This window comes from Choloepus didactylus, chromosome 1, assembly GCF_015220235.1.
Source record: "Choloepus didactylus isolate mChoDid1 chromosome 1, mChoDid1.pri, whole genome shotgun sequence".
In the NCBI taxonomy this organism is placed as follows: domain Eukaryota; kingdom Metazoa; phylum Chordata; class Mammalia; order Pilosa; family Megalonychidae; genus Choloepus; species Choloepus didactylus.
In genome coordinates this window covers 180,276,488-180,296,621 of record NC_051307.1, presented here as the reverse complement: position 1 = coordinate 180,296,621, position 20,134 = coordinate 180,276,488, and the positions used below count along the sequence as shown (strand labels likewise).

At 34.9% G+C, this 20,134-nt stretch overlaps 1 protein-coding gene across 2 annotated transcripts in view; it reads right to left on the bottom strand.

Annotated features, from left to right (window-relative positions):
* Positions 1–20,134, bottom strand: part of CMC1 (C-X9-C motif containing 1) — a 145,628-nt gene that overhangs the window by 110,749 nt on the left and 14,745 nt on the right. For both annotated transcript variants that reach the window (XR_005218378.1, XM_037846251.1), the window contains exon 2: positions 4,683–4,772. Coding sequence is in view for 1 of the 2 variants with exons in the window: in XM_037846251.1 (XP_037702179.1) it covers positions 4,683–4,772 (90 nt within the window). In the remaining variant the exon portion in view is untranslated. The remainder of the gene's footprint in view (positions 1–4,682; positions 4,773–20,134) is intronic.

Sequence of the window (20,134 nt, the reverse complement as noted above, 5' to 3'; positions counted from 1 at the left end):
GCAGCATCAAAATAAGGTAAAAGAACTGAACAGGTCCAATAAATGAAAGGACTCAGTGAATAGAAAAATACACCTAGGTTAAAGAAAGTTACAGGTCACCCCTGACCAAAGTACTTTTTTGGTCTTAATCTGGTATGGCAAAAAAGAAAAAAGCGCTCTCAATTTTAAAGCAAACTTCATCATCCAAAATAGAGACTTTATATCAAATGCCTACTATGTGGTTCAAAAAAAGGAAATAAATATAATGAGGGCTTTATTTATTTATAAACACAGCAATTCAGTAACTCTTCTTGTTATGGAAGCCCTGTTTCCTGAAGAAAAATTTATAATAATAGAATGCACACTTTACCAATATCCATGACAAACCATATTTTAAAAAAATATTACTAACAGAAAACATAAATCACTAAATTAGTAAAGAACTAAACTCCTATAAAAATTCACAAATTTGAAAGCATCCCCAAGAGGTCATTATGGGGACTGAATCATGCACCCCAGGAAAAAACATGCTCAAATCTTAATCTACATTCTTGTGGGTGTGAACCTATTTGCAGACAGGACCTCTGGAGGTGTTGATATGAGTTAAGATGTAGCCAAACGAATCAGGGTGGGCCATAATCTGCATCACTGGAGGCCTTATAAAGAGGAGCTAGAAGTCAAAGAAAGCCACAGAAGACCAAGGACATCACCATGTGAAATTCTGCCATACCAAAATGCCACTGACTCCAGGAGAAAGCATGGCCTTGCCGACACCCTGATGCTGGACTTCTAGTCTTCAAAACCATGACACAATAAATTCCTGTTGCTTAAGTCAACTTCCTATGTGGTATTTGTCACAGCAGCCTGGCCAACTACAAGAGTCACCAAACCATCTACCGTGAACAACACAAGTGGCTAACCCCCAGATTCAGGAAAAAGCAACAATTCCATCATCATACTTGGAAGTGGATTTCTGTTTTGGCTTTTGGGAGGTGGGGGGTGGGGAGAGTGGAAGTGAGAGAGATTGGCCATCCTAGCATTCTCCTTCAGTCCTTATTCCCAATGTTCTCAGAGTTCATCGGGTTAATGTCTACCATACTTTAGTCATTTACTTCAATGGCTCGATTCACTGCCAATAATATCAGTGGCAAAAGAATACGTAAAGCTGAATTTTGTATTTCAATCACTTGGTCAATAACTTTTCTTTTGATATGTCCTTTACCAGTGAGTTTATAATCCTGTTGAAGTTTACACAATAGTAAGATCAGAATTCTTGATTAATAAATAGATGTAAGTCAAGCCGTTTTACTAACCAAATTAAGTTAAAGGACAAAGAGAAAGGTGATGAGCATCATCTTTATCCTCCAAAAGAGAAAAAAAAAGTATATGTTTTATAAAGTCAAAAATTCCTACTTGATACCAGTTTAATAATATAAGCAACTGCCTTAGTTGTCCTCCAAAAGGTGAGATTTTCTTGTATCAAGTTATAGTTTTCATTATATTGAAATGTCAAAGTGACTGTGACTTTATACAAAGTCACTGTGGAATTACAATCTTGTAATTGTAGATTAACATTAAATTTTAGAGGTACTATGGTATATAAAAATGAAATATTTTAAATGTTATGTGTGGCTTAAACATAAGGTACAATGTGCAACTAAGACCAAGTTAGTGGACAATAAAAACTCACAGTGTATAGATCCTTATAGTATCATGGAAGCTGGTTAAAAAATTATAATGAAGACAGAACTAGTAAGAATATAGCAACCCGGCTGAAACTGATATTCATTAGGGTACTCTTCACTTCAATAGGGAGCATTTGGACTCTGTGGTCTTTATCAGTGTCCCAGCTGGTAATGGTTGAAGGTTAATGCTTTACCCCATTCTGTTCAATTTTCTATTCTAATTAGGCCTCCAAATCTATAGCTGTGAGCACCAAGTGTCTGTGCTCAAAAGAAACTAATTAATGCTAGCAAATTAGATCAAGTCCAAAGATCCAACAGCCAAACTCTTAGTTAAATGCTCCTTGTTAATAGGAAGTGTAGCTGTCAATAACTGCTGTTGGTGATTATAATGAGGCATCTTTCTTTCATTGAAAGTGATTTCATTTCTCTTTGTCCCTGGAAAAGCTGTTCCATTCCCTTCAAAAACCTAGTCGCTGGCAGTCTGACCCAATTCTTATGATCAGCTGGGTTGAAATGACATGAAAAAAATCAAACAGAAAAGCTTTCCCACATAATCATCTTTCAGGCATCTATCAGAAAGTCAGATCACCTATTAAAATTCCTATTATCTTTATCCAAGAACAATACAATTAGTATACATAAAGCTTTTATATAAAATCCTACAATTATTTAATAAAGCAAAGGCCATAAGCAGTAAACAAATGATAATGGAAGTGTCCTGATTTTAAATTACAACTTACTGTTCAGTTTAAATGTAGCTGTTCTGCTGCTGCTTTAGCAATACCAATGTATGCTCCTTCCTAATTCACATAGTTAAACAGAGCGAATACTAAAGATTTATTGCTCTTTGCAAAATAATCATTTTTATATTCTAAAAGTTTTGGGCCTATGGCCTAGAAAATCAATGTATGATTACTTATAAATTCAAATATTCAAAAGTAAATAAGTATATAAAACTTGTTCTAATCAGGACAAATATATGAAATAATCCAAATGAATCTCAGATTTTGAGATGCTTTCAGTCTTCAGAAGCTTAAAAGTATATTTTATGTATGTGTGGGTATACACACACAACCTTAATCATAAAGTACTGTGTATGTCTTTAAATTTTAAATGTTTATTTATTTATAGTAAAAAAATTTTAAATATATGGTATCATCATTGAAGAGTATATATTTTTAAAAAACATATGTCAACACCTTACAATTTAACTTCGGATAAAGATACTAAAATTAAACATTTTCTTTTCTGTAACTTTAATATAGTAGCAGTTGTGCAATCAAAAAAGTAAGTATTATTAAGTTATATACTTATTTTTTTGTTTCAAAAACCAAAAATGAAGTTTCACCTTCTAGGAGTAAGCAAAGGCAATTTGGAAGCCCAAAACTTTGCCATCATTCTTCATTTCATCTGAATCATGTGAGTAAAAACTAAATTTTTACACATTTTAAATATTTAAATTAAAAAATAAGCTCCCTAATTTTATCTATTACTAGTTATCTACCTTCCTTTTATTCTAGATGTAAAAATGTGTTACAAAACAGCATAAATACAATTCATATCTATAACTTTAGACTGACAATAATAGGTAATAAATAAATTTTCTCAGAAGTAGAAAGTTAACCTTAGACCTTTATTATCCATTTTTAAGTTTCATCCTCCCTCACCTTAATCAAGAGATTTTATGTACATATATATATATATTAAGTTCCATAAGGCAGGTGTGAGATTGCCTCTTGGAACTATATCAGCATGACACCTGCCAATGCCAGATGTGCACTGGAACCCTCTGCAGGTGCCAATGGGTTAATTTCTCCTGACACCTGGGGGCAGGGATTGGAAGAAGGTGTTCTGATTAACAAACTAATTTATAATGAGAGAATAATACCAGAGAATGGCATTTTTAATAAATTACTGTTTTCTGGACAGATTTAAAAGTAGATTAGATCATCAGTCATTTAATTTAAGAAACAGAAATAACCATCACACAATGGCGAGTATAAGGAACTACCAATCTTTTATTGTGTTCATCCATCAATCGCAAGGGTCATTCTCTAAAGGGATAGCATCAGTGGGACAGAAATGTTCCTAGAGTCCCAACATTATTGACACAGTTCTGAAACAAGAATTGATACCACCTGGCTCTCCTATAGGGAGGCTTACAGCAAATTATTGTGGTCCCTCAACAAAGAAGACTACAGGGGTAAATGAATAGAGGGAGCCAGAAAAATAGTCCATGTTAGCAAAATGTTACTACCGTTCCTTTTTAATAATCATTCCAAGAGGTAGATTTATTACAAAGGCAGTTATATAGTAATTTTGCCATCTGTTTTTCTAATAACCCATCATTTACAAATATATTATGTCCTCATATTTTACCCTTCATTGCTTTGTTTACATTTTTCATTAGAATCCTACAAATTAAGAAAAAAAGTCTCAAGATTTATAAAACACAGGATTTAATGTTAAGAACGTTTTCCAAAGAAAGCATGCCTATTTTGGTGCCACTTAAACACATAAATTTTTTTTTTAAACTTAATGTAAATCTTATTGGGATTCCATTAGCAATTCAATAACAGATGCCACCAGAGAAAATCATCTTAGAATATATATGGGAATGCATACATATATACACACCTACATATATATGTATGAATTATGTTGATAGAAAGAAATGAAAAACAGGTACATGTTAGATTTGATGTTTCTTCTCTTCCTATCAAAATCACCAGAATAACTTATTTCTCCACAATACTCATACTAAGTTTTGCTCTTTCTATAACGATACCTCTTGGGAAAAATGTTTTTTTCTAGTAATTTGGGAGAATATTTTTAAATTATAAATAAATTGAAAACTGCCTGGAAGATCTGAAAGTTGAAATACTGGTGTATCAGTGAAAGGGTGAGAAGCAATTCATACATATTAATTCACTGACTACTTCATCCCAAGGCTATGGATTAAATTCAGATCATATTATAAAAATGAATTTGATCTTTATATGAATATTTGAAGCTTACCTTGAACTTGTTCAGAACATCTCTCTCTGGCCTTCTCCCTCATTATTTTAGGAATCAAAACATCTTTTTCGACATGCCTAAGATGCTGGTCTAAAAAAAAAGAGAGAGATCTTTTTATAAAGTGGTAAAATGTGTTAGTTCTCTTGTAAAAATAACATAGACCTGCACTCTGGTTTATTTAAAATAAAAGCTTATGCAAATAAGTTAAAAATTAACTCTTTTATAACCTGATAAAATTGTGATTCACTGGCTATAAATCATTCTAAATATGCTTTGATATACAAAAAAAAAAAAAAAAGCAAATATCAGGGTCATAGGCAATATTTTTCTAAAACTTACTGCAAGCTATATGGCAATACTCTTACTTGGTAACATAGTCCATACAGTCTTGTCCAAACTGAAGTCACAGACTAAATCACCATCATTTTTCTTACTAATAAAATCCACAAAAGGAACATTTTCTCCTTTACTGAGATCCAAGTATAGATGAAAAAATTCAAGAATAAGAGACATAGGAGGAGTTTTTCTATCACATAATAAGAGTAGACTAAGAAAGCAAGATGTGGCAGAAGAAAAACTGAAACCACAGGTGCATATGCAAAACAAAGCATGTAAGATTCCTATGCATTTTAAACATAGCTACCACAAATCAGACAAAGACAGTAGACTGAGCACCTGCTCCGGCACTCCATTTGCCCTTTAAATTCCTAGACAGACCTGAAAAACAAAGGGGTTGATGTCCTTTCTTAGTGACCAAAAAGGCAAGGGGAGATAAGATCAGATAAAAGGAAGTAATTATGTCCCCTAAGGAATACCAGGAAAAAAATGATGCCAAAAGTGGGTGTTGCATTGGGGACTGACAGCTTGATGTGCTGAGCCCTCTGTCTTGGAGCTGGCCCCTATGAAGCTTATTGCTACAAGGAGAGGCTAAACCTGCTTCTAATTGTGCCTAAGAGTCTCCCCGAGTGCCTCTTTGTTGCTCAGATGTGGCCCTCTCTCTCTAACTAAGCCACCTTGGCAAGGGATCTCACTGCCCTCCTCCCTATGTGGGACCTGACTCCTAGGGGTGTAAATCTCCCTGGCAACGCACGATATGACTCCTAGGGATGAATCTGGACCCAGCTTCATGGGATTGAGAACATCTTCTTGACCAAAAGGGGGATGCGAAATGAAACAAAATAAAGCTTCAGTGGCTGAGAGATTTCAAATGGAGTCGAGAGGTCACTCTGGTGGACATTCTTATGCACTATACAGATAACACTTTTTAGGTTTTAATGTATTGGAATAGCTAGAAGTAAATACCTGACACTACCGAACTCCAACCCAGTAGCCTGGACTCTTGAAGACGATTGTATAACAATGTAGCTTACAATGCGGTGACAGCGTGATTGCGAAAACCTTGTGGCTCGCACTCCCTTTATCCAGTGTATGGATGGATGAGTAGAAAAATGAAGACAAAACCTAAATGAAAAAAAGGGTGGGATGGAGGAGGTGGTTTGGGTGTTCTTTTTTTATTTTTATTTTTTATTCTGATTCTTTCTGGTATAAGGAAAATGTTCAAAAACAGACTGGGGTGATGAATGCACAACTATAGGATGGTACTGTGAACAGCTGATTGTACACCATGGATGACTGTATGGTATGTGACTATATCGCAATAAAACTGAACTAAAAAAAAAAAAAGTAGGTGTTGCCTCATACCCTGAAGCAGCAAAAGTGGAGCCGGAAGAGACTGCCCTGAGAAACAAGAGTTATTGGTTGAATTACCTCAGTAAGAGCCAAGTGGGTCACCTCCTCAGATATCCTTAGACCACAAGTGAATAGAGGGAATCTAGGAATTTATCCTCAAGACGTGGAAGTTTCAAAGAATCCAGTGACACACAGGAGAGCCAGGGGACCCTAACTCCTCCTGGTAATATGTCATTCCCAACAACCTCTGTACACAGGCAGACATGAACTGACACAATAATTGCAGAGAAGAAAGCAGGGCATCTCAAAAAGCAAACAAAATCAACAACAACAAAACAACAGCCAAGAATCACCCAAATTTGATGAGGGACAAAGAGAGAGGCAGGAACCAAATGCAATTAATTAAGATGTAACCATCTCCCAAGTAAAGATAATTAAAAGGGTAAAGGAAACAGGATTTTAGAATAAGTATAATAAATATGCACAAATAAAAATATATCAGTAATCAGGCAAAAATGGATCATGCATTACCTAAATGCACTTTGGTGAAATGTCTGAAACCCCAAAATCCTAAAAGATTCAAAAAGGGAAAGAACATTATTAAGCACACAAAGGAAAGACATCAGATTTATATCACGTCTCACTGGCAAAGACATGGATATAAGACAATGGAGAAATACCTTCAAAGTTCTGACAGAATAATTTTATACCCAAGCATCTAGAGCTGAATTAAACTACCAATTAAGAGTGAGGTTAGAGACCGCCCTGGGGGGACGGCGCTCACCTGTGACATAGCACAGTAATCCTTCAACAGAGAACCGGAGGGTGCACGGCCCGGAAGAGGGACCCACTCTCAAGTCTCAGGAGCCATACGCCAATACCAAGGACTTGTGGGTCAGCGGCAGAGACAAACTGTGGCAAGACTGAACTGAAGGATCAGACTATTGCAGCAGCTTTAAATCTCCAGGAACAGCAGGGAGATTTGATTGTTAGTGCCGCCCCTGCTCCCTGACTGCCCAGACACACACCCCATATGCAGGACAGGCAACACCAACTACACATGCAAGCTTGGTACACCAATTGGACCCCACAAGACTTACACCCCCACTCACCACAAAGACAAAGCGGGGGAGAACTGGCTTGAGGGGAATAGGTGGCTCGCGGACGCCACCTGCTGGTTAGTTAGAGAAATAGTGTACTCCACGAAGCTGTAGATCAGACAACTTAGAGATAAGGATTTTAATCAGTCTACAAAACCTAAAAGAACCCTATCAAGTTAAGCAAATGCCAAGAGGCCAAAAACAACAGAAAATTTTAAAGCATATGAAAAAACCAGATGAGATGGATAACCCAAGCCCAAGCACCCAAATCAAAAGATCAGAGGAGACACAGTACTTGGAGCAATTAAAGAACCAAAGCTGAACAACGAGACCATGGCACAGGATATAAAGGACATGAAGAAGAGCATAGCACAGGATATAAAGGACATCAATTAGACCCTAGAAGAGCATAAACAAGAAATGGCAAGAGTAAACAAAAAAAGATGATCTTATGGAAATTAAAGGAAGCGTTGACCAAATTAAAAACATTCTGGATACTCACAGTACATGACTAGAGGAAGATGAACAATGTATCAGTGATCTGGAAGATGACAGAATGGAAAATGAAAGAACAAAAGAAAGAACAGGGGAAAAATCGAAAAAATCGAAACAGACCTCAGGGATATGACAGATAATATAAAACGTTCAAATATAAGACTCATTGGTGTTCCAGAAAGGGAAGAGAAGGGTAAAGGTCTAGGAAGAGTATTCAAAGAAATTGTTGGGGAAAACTTCCCAAATCTTCCAAACACCATAAATACACAAATCATAAATGCCCAGCAAACTGGAAATAGAATAAATCCAAATCAACCCACTCCAAGACATATTCTGATCAGACTGTCAAATATGGAAGAGAAGGAGGAAGTTCTGAAATCAGCAAGAGGAAAGCAATTCACCACATACAAAGGAAACAGCATAAGACTAAGTAGTGACTACCAGCAGCCACCATGGAGGCGAGAAGGCAGTGGCATGACATATTTAAAATTCTGAGAGAGAAAAATTGCCAACCAAGAATACTTTATCCAGCAAAGCTCTCCTTCAAATTTGAGGGAGAGCTTAAATTTTTCACAGACAAACAAATGCTGAGAGAATTTGCTAACAATAGACCTGCCCTACTGCAGATACTAAAGGGAGCCCTACCAACAGAGAAACAAACAAAGGAGAGAGAGATATGGAGAAAGGTTCAGTACTAAAGAGATTCAGTACAGGTACATTAAAGGATATTAACAGAGAGGGAAAAAATATATATGACAAACATAAACCAAAGGATAAGGCGGCTGATTCAAGAAATGCCTTCATGGTTATAATGTTGAATGTAAATGGATTATACCCCCCAATTAAAAGATATACATTCGCAGAATGGACAAAAAAAAATGAACCATCAATATGTTGCATACAAGAGACTCACCTTAGACACAGGGACACAAAGAAATGGACAGTGAAAGGATGGAAAAAATATTTCATGCAAACTACAACCAAAAGAAAGCAGAAGTAGCAATATTAATCTCAGATAAAATAGACTTTAAATGCAAGGATGTTATGAGAGACAAAGAAGGCCACTAAATAATAATAAAAGGGTCAATTCAACAAGAAATAACAATCATAAATGTCTATGCACCCAATCAAGGTGCACAAAATACATAAGACAAACACTGGCAAAACTAAAGGAAGCAATTGATGTTTCCACAATAATTGTGGGAGACTTCAACACATCACTCTCTCCTATAGATAGATCAACCAACAGAAGACCAATAAGGAAACTGAAAACCTAAACAATCTGATACATGAATTAGATTTAACAGACATATATAGAACATTACATCCCAAATCACCAGGGTACACATTCTTCTCTAGTGCTCACAGAACTTTCTCCAGAATAGATCATATGCTGGGACATAAAACAAGCCTCAATAAATTTAAAAAAAAATTGAAATTATTCAAAGCACATTCTTTGACCACAATGGAATACAATTAGAAGTCAATAACCATCAGAGGCTTAGAAAATTCACAAATACCTGGAGATTAAACAGCACACTCCTAAACAGTCAGTGGGTTAAAGAAGAAATAGCAAGAGAAATTGCTAAATATATAGAGATGAATGAAAATGAGAATACAACATACCAAAACCTATGGGATGCAGCAAAAGCAGTACTGAGGGGGAAATTTATAGCACTAAACGCATATATTAAAAAGGAAGAAAGAGCCAAAATCAAAGAACTAATGGATTAACTGAAGAAGCTAGAAAATGAACAGCAAACCAATCCTAAACCAAGTAGAAGAAAAGAAATAACAAGGATTAAAGCAGAAATAAATGACATAGAGAACAAAAAAAACAATAGAGAGGATAAATAACACGAAAAGTTGGTTCTTTGAGAAGATCAACAAGATTGTCAAGCCCCTAGCTAGACTGACAAAATCAAAAAGAGAGAAGACCCATATAAACAAAATAATGAATGAGAAAGGTGACATTACTGTGGTTCCCGAAGAAATTTAAAAAATTATAAGAGGATACTATGAACAACTGTATGCCAACAAACTGGATAATGCAGAGGAAATGGACAATTTCCTGGAAACATATGAACAACCTAGACTGACCAGAGAATAAATAGAAGACCTCAGCCAACCAATCACAAGCAAAGAGATTCAATCAGTCATCAAAAAGCTTCCCACAAATAAATGCCCAGGGCCAGATGACATCACAGGAGAATTCTGCCAAACTTTTCAAAAAGAACTGACACCAATCTTACTTAAACTCTTTCAAAACATTGAAGAAAATGGAACATTACCTAACGGCTTTTATGAAGCTAACATCAATCTAATACCAAAACCAGGCAAAGATGCTACAAAAAAGGAAAACTACAGGCCAATCTCCCTAATGAATATAGATACAAAAATTCTCAACAAAATACTTGCAAATCGAATCCAAAGGCACATTAAAAAAATCATACACCATGACCGAGTGGGGTTCATCCCAGGAATGCAAGGATGGTTCAACGTAAGAAAATCAATCAATGTATTACAACACATTAACAAATCAAAAGGGAAAAATCAAATGATCACCTCAACAGATGCTGAAAAAGCATTTGACAAAATCCAACATCTCTTTTTCGTAAAAACCCTTCAAAAGGTAGGAGTTGAAGGAAACTTCCTCAATATGATAAAGAGCATATATGAGAAACCCACAGCCAGCATAGTACTCAATGGTGAGAGACTGAAAGCTTTCCCTCTAAGATCAGGAACAAGACAAGGATGCCCGCTATCACTACTGGAATTCAACATTGTGCTGTAAGTGCTAGCCAGGGCAATCCGGCAAGACAAAGAAATAAAAGGCATCCAAATTGGAAAGGAAGAAGTAAAACTGTCATTGTTTGCAGATGATATGATCTTATATCTGGAAAACCCTGAGAAATCGATGATACAGCTACTAGAGCTAATAAACAAATTTAGCAAAGTAGCGGGATACAAGATTAATGCACATAAGTCAGTAATGTTTCTACATGCTAGAAATGAACAAACTGAAGAGACACTCAAGAAAAAGATACCATTTTCAATAGCAACTAAAAAAAATCAAGTATCTAGGAATAAACTTAACCAAAGATGTAAAAGACCTATACAAAGAAAACTATATAACACTACTAAAAGAAATAGAAAGGGACCTTTAAAGATGGAAAAATATTCCATGTTCATGGATAGGAAGGCTACATGTCATTAAGATGTCAAGTCTACCCAAACTCATCTACAGATTCAATGCAACCCCAAACAAAATTCCAACAACCTACTTTGCAGACTTGGAAAAGCTAGTTATCAAATTTATTTGGAAAGGGAAGATGCCTCGAATTGCTAAAGACACTCTAATAAAGAAAAACAAAGTGGGAGGACTTACATTCCCTGACTTTGAACTCTATTATAAAGCCACAGTTGTCAAAACAGCATGGTACTGGCACAAAGATAGACATATTGATCAATGGAATCGAATTGAGAATTCGGAGATAGACCTCCAGATCTATGGCTGACTGATCTTTGATAAGGCACCCAAAGTCACTCAACTGGGTCATAATGGTCTTTTCAACAAATGGGGCTGGGAGAGTTGGATATCCATATCCAAAAGAATGAAAGAGGACCCCTACCTCACACCCTAAACAAAAATTAACTCAAAATGGATCAAAGATCTCAATATAAAAGACAGTACCATAAAACTCCTAGAAGATAATGTAGGGAAACATCTTCAAGACCTTGTATTAGGTGGCCACTTCCTAGACTTTACACCCAAGCACAAGCAACAAAAGAAAAAACAGACAAATGGGAACTCCTCAAGCTTAGAAGTTTCTGTACCTCAAAGGAATTTGTCAAAAAGGTGAAGAGGCAGCCAACTCAATCGGAAAAAATTTTTGGAAACCATGTATCTGACAAAAGACTGATATCTTGCATATATAAAGAAATCCTACAACTCAATGACCATAGTACAGATAGCCCAATTATAAAATGGGCAAAAGATATGAAAAGACAGTTCTCTGAAGAGGAAATATAAATGGCCAAGAAACACATGAAAAAATGTTCAGCTTCACCAGCTATTAGAGAGATGCAAATTAAGCCCACACTGAGATACCATCTCACACCAATTAGAATGGCTACCATTAAACAAACAGGAAACTACAAATGCTGGAGAGGATGTGGAGAAATTGGAAGCCTTATTCATTGTTGGTGGGACTGTATAATGGTTCAGCCACTCTGGAAGTCAGTCTGGCAGTTCCACAGAAAACTAGATATAGAGTTACCCTTCGATCCAGCGATTGCACTTCTCCGTATATACCCGGAAGATCTGAAAGCAGTGACACAAACAGACATCTGCATGCCAATGTTCATACAGCATTATTCACAATTGCCAAGAGGCAGAAACAACCCAAATGTCCTTCAATGGATGAGTGGTTAAATAAAATGTGGTATATTCACACGATGGAATACTATGTGGCAGTAAGAAGGAACAATGTCGTGAAACATATAACAACATGGATGAACCTTGAAGACATAATGCTGAGCGAAATAAGCCGGGCACAAAAAGAGAAATATTATATGCTACCACTAATGTGAACATTGAAAAATGTAAACCAGATCGTTAATAATGTAGAATGTAGGGGAACTAGTGATAGAAAGCAATTAAGGAAGGGGGAACAATAATCCAGTAAGAAGAGATAAGCTATTGTGGGTAAATTTAACATTCTGGGAATGCCCAGGAATGAATAATCATCAGTTAATTTCCGATAGGTATAGTAGGAACAAGTTCACAGAAATGTTGCTATATTAGGTTACTTTCTTGGGGTAGAGTAGGAACATTTTGGAAGTAAAGCAGTTATCTTAGGTTAGAAAAAAGACAATACTCCCTTGTTATAGTCTATTTGAAACATTTTTTTATTGTATGTTTTTTTAAATTTTTTTAAATTTTTAAATTTTTTTTATTTTTTATACAGTTGATTTTAAAAAAAGAGTTAATTAAAAAAAGTGAGGTTAAAGACATTTTCAGATATGTAGAGACTGAAACATTTATCTTCCTCAAACCAAATCTAAAAAAAAAAAGGTGTTCTGTTACTACTATTGCTACATAAGAAGTCAATAATAAACTTAAAATGTAAAACAATAAACATTTTATTATGTTTATTATCTGATAGATCAGGAATTCAGAAAAGCAAAGCAGAACTGTCTCTACTTCACAATGTCCATGGTCTCAATGGAAAGACTCAAATGACTAGTATTAACTCCAGCAGCTGCAAAAGCTGGGATTTGGAGGATCTACTTCTACAATGGCTTCTTCATGTTTATATCTCATGTAAGATACATGTGTGGAATGGCTGAAAGTTGGGCTCAGGTAGGATTGTAAACCAGAGCACAAAAACATGACTTCTCTATTTGGTTTGGCTTCTCACAGCATGGCAGGTGGGTTCTGAGAGGAAACAATCAGAGACGGAATGTCTGGAGGGCAACCATTCCAAGATAATCAGATAAAAGCTGCATGAAATCAAAGCTGGTTCTTTCAGAAGATCATTAAAATTGATAAACTGGTAGCCAGACTGATCAGAAAAAAATAGATTTTTTTATAGATAGATCACAAATTTCCAACATTTTTAATACGAGTACATATTTTTAAATAAGGGAACATTACACACAAATTTAGGCCAAAAAATTGGAAAACTGAGATGAAATGGACAGATTCCTTGAAAGACACAAACAAACAAAGCTCATTCAAAAGAAACAGATAACCAGTAGAGCATCAATATGCTAAATAGCATCTATAAAAAAACCACAGCTAACATAATACTTTAGGGTGAAAGACTGAATACTTTCCCCTAAGATAGAGAACATGATAACGAAGTCTGGTGTCATCACTTCTATTCAACATTACAGTGGATGTTCTAGGTACGGCTATAAGGCAAGTAAAATAAACAGTAGCCTTCCAGATTAGAAAGAAATGATATGATCATCTTTATAGAAAAGCCAAAGGAATATGCACACACACACACACAAAAAGCCAATAGAACTAATAAGTGAGTTTAGCAAGGATATTAGATACAGGTTTAACATATAATAATTAACTGGAGATGATAGAGGAAAACAGTGAATAGAAGATAATTCAATAAATGTATCCAATCTGAAAAGTAGAGAGAAAATAGATTTTTTGAGAAAAATTAACTTGAGGGTCAGGGTCCTATAGGAAAATAAATTACAAAAGATCTTTCATTTACATCACTGAAATCCCAGAAAGAGAGGAAAAAGAATGTTGGGCTAAAAGAATATTTAAAGAAATTACAGCTGAAACCTTTCCAAATTACACAGAAGACATTAACCTACAGCTTCAAGGAAACAGGAAAAATACTAAGAAATCCACACCTAGGCATATCATAATCAAACTTCAGAAAGTTAAAGACTAAGAAAAATCTTGAAAGCAGCAGAGAGAAATATAAGGGAATGCACATTCAAAGGACAAAGGATTTCTCATCAGAAACTATGACGATCAGAACAAAGTGGCACACAGAATATTTTTCAAGTGCCGAAAGAAAAGAACTGTCAAACTGGAATTCCATATCCAGCAAAAATATTCTTTAATATAGGAGGTGAAATAAAGACATCTCAGGTAAACGAAAGCGAAGTTCATTTCTTGCCAGCAGATACACTATAAAACCTTGGCTAAAGAAAATTATTTAGACAGGAAGAAAAGGCAGTGAAAGGAAACTTAGAAAACAGGAATGAAAAAAAGAGCAACAAAAGAATAAATAGACTATTCCTGGTGCTACATAATTTTTTTGACAGAAGCAAAAATTAGAGCATTCTCAATGTACACAGAGGTGGCATTACAGACAATTACACATCAAGGTGAAAAGGTAAAGGACTTTGGTGGTGGCAAGATGTCTACATTCCACTTGAATGATACAGTGGTGATGCTGGTAGACTGTGACAAACTATGCATGTATATTGTAATCCCGAAAGCAACTAATAAAAAAACTGAAAGATAACCTCAAAAGCACTATAGATAAATTAAATGGAATATTATAGAATATTCAAGTAATAAAAAGGAAACAAAGTGAGGAAAACAGAGGAACAAACAGAAAAAATAAAAAGATAAATTTGAATCTCAATATTTCAATGTTATAATAATATTTAGATTAATGATGTAAATCCACTAATTAAAAGACTAAGATTTGACAGTATAGGTTCAAAAAAAGAAAAAAACAACAATGATCCAACCATATGTTGTCTACAAGAAACTCATTTCAAAGTTGATAAAGGGAAGTTATCTGTAAAAGCATGGAAAAAAGATACCATGCAAACACTGATCAAAAGAAAGCTGTAACAGCTATGCTAGTATCAAGAGAGACTTCAGAGCAAAGAAAACTATTCGGGACAAGAGAAACATTATGTAATGAGAAAAAGTTCTATTCACCAAGAAGACATAACAATATAAATGTGTATAACCCAAACAACAGCTAAAAAGTAACAGGAAAACCTAACATAACTTAAAGGAGAAATAGACAAATCCACATTATAATTGAGGTGATCAACATCCCTCTCTGAGTAACTGATAGAACCAGGAGACAAAAGGTCAGCAAGAATATAGAAGAACTGAGCAATACCATCAACCAATGGAATCCAACAGACATCTAGAGAACACTACCCAATAACAACTCAATATACATTCTTTGAAAGAGGACCTGGGAGAGTCACCAAGATGAACCACAGCTTGGGTCATAAATAAAACCTTAACTAATTTAAAAGAATTGAAACCATATAAAGTCTGTTCTCTGTCCATAATGAAATCAACTAAACATCATTAATGGGAAGATAATTGAAAAATCTAAAATATTTGAAAACTAAATGGCCCACTTTTAAATAATCTATAGGTCAAAAAGGAAGTCTTGAGGGAAATAAAAGAATACACTGATTGGAATGAAAGTGAAAACACAACATATCAAAACCTGAAAGACAATGCTAAAACAATGTATTTAGAGAAAGTTATAGCAATAAATGCTCATACTAGAAAAGAAAGTCTCAAACCAATAATCTCAGCTTCCACCTCACAAAAGTAGCATAAAGAACAAAATAAACCTAAAGCAATGAGAATGAAGAAAATAATAAAGAGCAGACATCAATAAAATTGACAACAGAAAAACCAAAGAGAAAATCAAGTCAAAAACTTGTTTAAAAAAAAAAAAAAAAATCGGTCTGCAGGGCTTCACTGGCAAATTCCAGAAAATATTTAAACAACAAATAAGACCAATTCTACAGTTCCCAACTCATTTTATGAGGTAAGCATTACACTGACAACAAAGGCAAAGAGAGCTTTAATATAAATAAATAAATAACCCTAGACCAATATCCCCTTTGAACACAGATGTAAAAATTCTCAACAAAATATTAGCAAATAAAATCCAGCAATATATAAAAAGAATAATATACTACAACCAAGTGGGGTTTATTCCAGAGATGCAAGGATGGTTCAATATTTGAAAATCATAGTAATCCATCAAATAGAAAGGAAGAAAATAAAGAAAAACCATATGATCATATTAATTAGAGGAAAACATCTGAAAAAAATTCAACACATTCATGATATATCCCGCCCCCCCTCAAAAAAAACTCCATAAACTAGGAATAAGGGGGACTTTGATGAAGAAAGTCTTCCAAATACCTACAGCTAACATGAAACTTAAGATGAAGCACTGAATGCTTTCTCTGTAAGATCAAGAACATAGAATAAAATTGTATAGAACTACACACACACACACACACACACACACACGAGTACATACTGATGAAAACTGAAAAGATCCGTAGTCTAGTTGAAAGCATTGTACAAAATTCTATTTCCTTGTTTTGATATTACACTGGTTGTATAAGATTTCACCATTAGGGAAAGTTGGGTGAAGGATGCATGAGACTCTATATAGTATTTTTTGCAAAGTCCTGTTAGTCTATAATTATTTCAAAATAAAAAGTTACAGAAAAACCTTCTAGAAAAAAACATAAAGAGAAAACCTTCATAATCTAGAGCTAGGCAAAGAGTTCTTGGAAATGACACCAAACACATGATCCATAAAAGGAAAAAAAAATCATTAAATTAGATTTCATCATAAAAAAAAACTCCTGCTGTGTGAAGCCTCTACACTAAAAGCATGAAAAGACAAACCACAGAATAGGGAAAATTATTTGCAAGTCTCATATCTGACAAAGTTTTGTATCTAGACTATACAGACCTCTTTAAATTCAAAAGAAAGAAAACAATTAGAAAATGCGCAAAAAGACTTGAACAGACACTTCATTACAGGAGATGTATGAATAGCAAATAAGCATATGAAGGCATGTTAAACATCATAAGCCATTAGGGAAATATGAATTAAAGCTATAAAGAGATACCACTAAATACTTATTAAAATAGCTAAAATTAAAAAGCAATAATACCAAGTGCTGACAAGGATGTGGAACAACTGGATCTCTCATACATTGCTGGTAGGAACATAAAATGATACAACAACTCTGAAAGATAGTTTGGCAGTTTCTTATACGTTAAACATGCAGTTACCATATAACCCGGCACTGACACTGAGTATTTATCCTAGAGAAATGTAAACTTATGTTCATCCAAAAACCTGTAAACAAATGTTCACAGCAGCTTTATTTGTAATAGACAAAAACTGGAAACAACCCAAAAGTCCTTCAATGAATGAATGAACACAGGTTCAACCAGACAGTAGAATATTATTCAGCAATAAAGAGAAACTATTTCATACAGCAGCAATTTGGACGGATCTCAAAAACATTATGCTGAATGGAAAATGGCCTGGTCCTGGGTATCAAAGTCACATTACTTTAAACATAAATTAGGCAACATTACCTCTCCTTGTATTCTCTGCAGTTGTATGGAAATTAAAATTATCATCGGTTCCTTCAAAGTTTGCTAGAAATCACCTGTGATGGTCACTTTAATGTTTCAATCTGACTAGGTTTATAGAACCCAATTATTCAAACACTCATCTTGCCTGGTGCTACAGTGAAAGTATTTTGTATATGTCATTAGTCTCTATAATCAGTTTACTTTAAGTAAAGGAGATTATCCTAGATATTCTGGGTCAGCCTGATTCAATCAGTTGAAAGGCTTTAAGAGCACAATTGAGGTTTCCCTGAAGAAGAATTCTGACTGTGCACTACAGCTTCAGCTCGTTCCAACTTGCCCTACGGATTTCAGACTCGCCTAGCAAGTAACTCAATTCCCTACAAATCTCTTTACACACATATGTGTATATATACATCTACATACACATATACATATACATATATATTCTACTGGTTCTGTTTTCTGATGGAGCCCTGATGGATACACCACCTGCCAGGGTCAGTGATTTGGGTGTGTATATGTGTGTATATATTCCTTGCATGTATGTGAGAGACAAACACAAAGAGAGCTTTAAGTACTGATTTAATTTTATCAATTCTTTAAAAAAAATTTATTCTTGGGCCAGTTTCAGTTGTTAAGTTTAAATTTCTCTAAGAAACTACCAATTTCAGCTAAATTTTTAAAATTATGATATGAAGATGGTCATATGATTTTTTTTCTCTTTACAAACACGCCATTTTCATTGCCCATAGAAGGTGTCAGCAAACTTTTTCTGTAAAGGACTAGACAGTAAATATTTTAAGCTTTGCAGACTACATGCCATCTATGTTGTAATCTTTTATTTATATTTATATATACCATCCTTTAGAAAATGTTAGTAACTTTTCACAGCTGGCAGATCTTACACTGGCCAGAGTTTGCCAAATTCTAACCTATGCTATTTATTTATGCCTTCTTTTTTCTCCGTAGCTTTGCCAGAAGTTAGTTTATTTCATTAGCCTTTTCAAAGAAATAAGCCTTTAGTTTTTATGACTGTAGGAGGGTTTACAGGTTATCTGTTCTACCTTGTTGATATGTTTGTTTCTTCTTCATTCAATTCAAACAATATTTATGTGTCAGATACTGTGTGAGGTACATGAAAATAGATAATGGTAATCTGAGGCTGCAAAAATTTTAATTTGTACAAGATGCAGCTTTTGAGTTTTATGATAATAACTTAAGTTGATCATCATTTACAAAGTTATATACATATAATCTCATATTTTTCTTTTTAAGTCATTTATCTTACTTTTTGAAAAGAGAAACCTCTGTCTTTATAAGCCTTATTCTGGCAGTCAAAAAGATTTAGAATTTTCATTGACCCTTTCAACAGAAACTAAATGATTAATCAAGTTGAATCTTTCTGGGGCCAAAAAAAGGCTGATTTAGAAACCAATTAAAGTAACATCACCCTCTACAGCATTTTCAAAAGTTAAAATAGTACACATTCTGTTTAAAGAAAAAGCCACATGTTATGATAGACAGAACAATGACATGCAAGTCAGAGACCTAGGTTCTAGGCCCATCTTGATAAACATTCTGGCTGTCTGACCTCTAGACATTCTATGTACTCCAGATATCTCATATTTAAAATGAAAAGACTGCATGAAGGTAAAGATGGGGGAATTGAAACCAGAATATAGAATTTCTGTCCTCTTATTTAATGAAAAGAACAAAAATAGTCTCAAAAGCTACCCTAACCCATCCAAAATCTAAGCAGCAGCAACAGAAAAAGGAGAGTGGTAAAACATCATATCAAACTTTAAAAAGTGATGCACAAAGTAGAAAGACTAACAAATAATAGTGAAAAATCTGGCATAATTAGGCTACTAAAGCCCATCGGTGGTTACTCCACCCCTACTCCTCCCCTCCCAAAAAGGGACAAAATCCTAAGAATTCTCGGCAACCTAACAATTTAAAGAGAAGGAATACACCCCAGAAAAAAAAGTAAACATAAAAAAAATAAATAAATAAAAACAACAACAAAAAGTGCCTACCAACTACCTGGGACTTCAGCGAGGTAGAAAAGGTGGGGAGGGGATAGGGAGACACCTTTTACTGCCTCCAGGGGAAGAGTCTTACTGCAGGGAGGCTAGCAAAGAGCGTAACAATGCTGCCACCAGGAGTAGTACTCCCAGGATCTCAACCCACTCCAAGGTTTGCAGGTGTCGGGGTCACCAGCAAAAGCACAACTCACACAGGCACTGTATAGAACAAAACACTTTACTAACTTAGAGAAGAGAGAA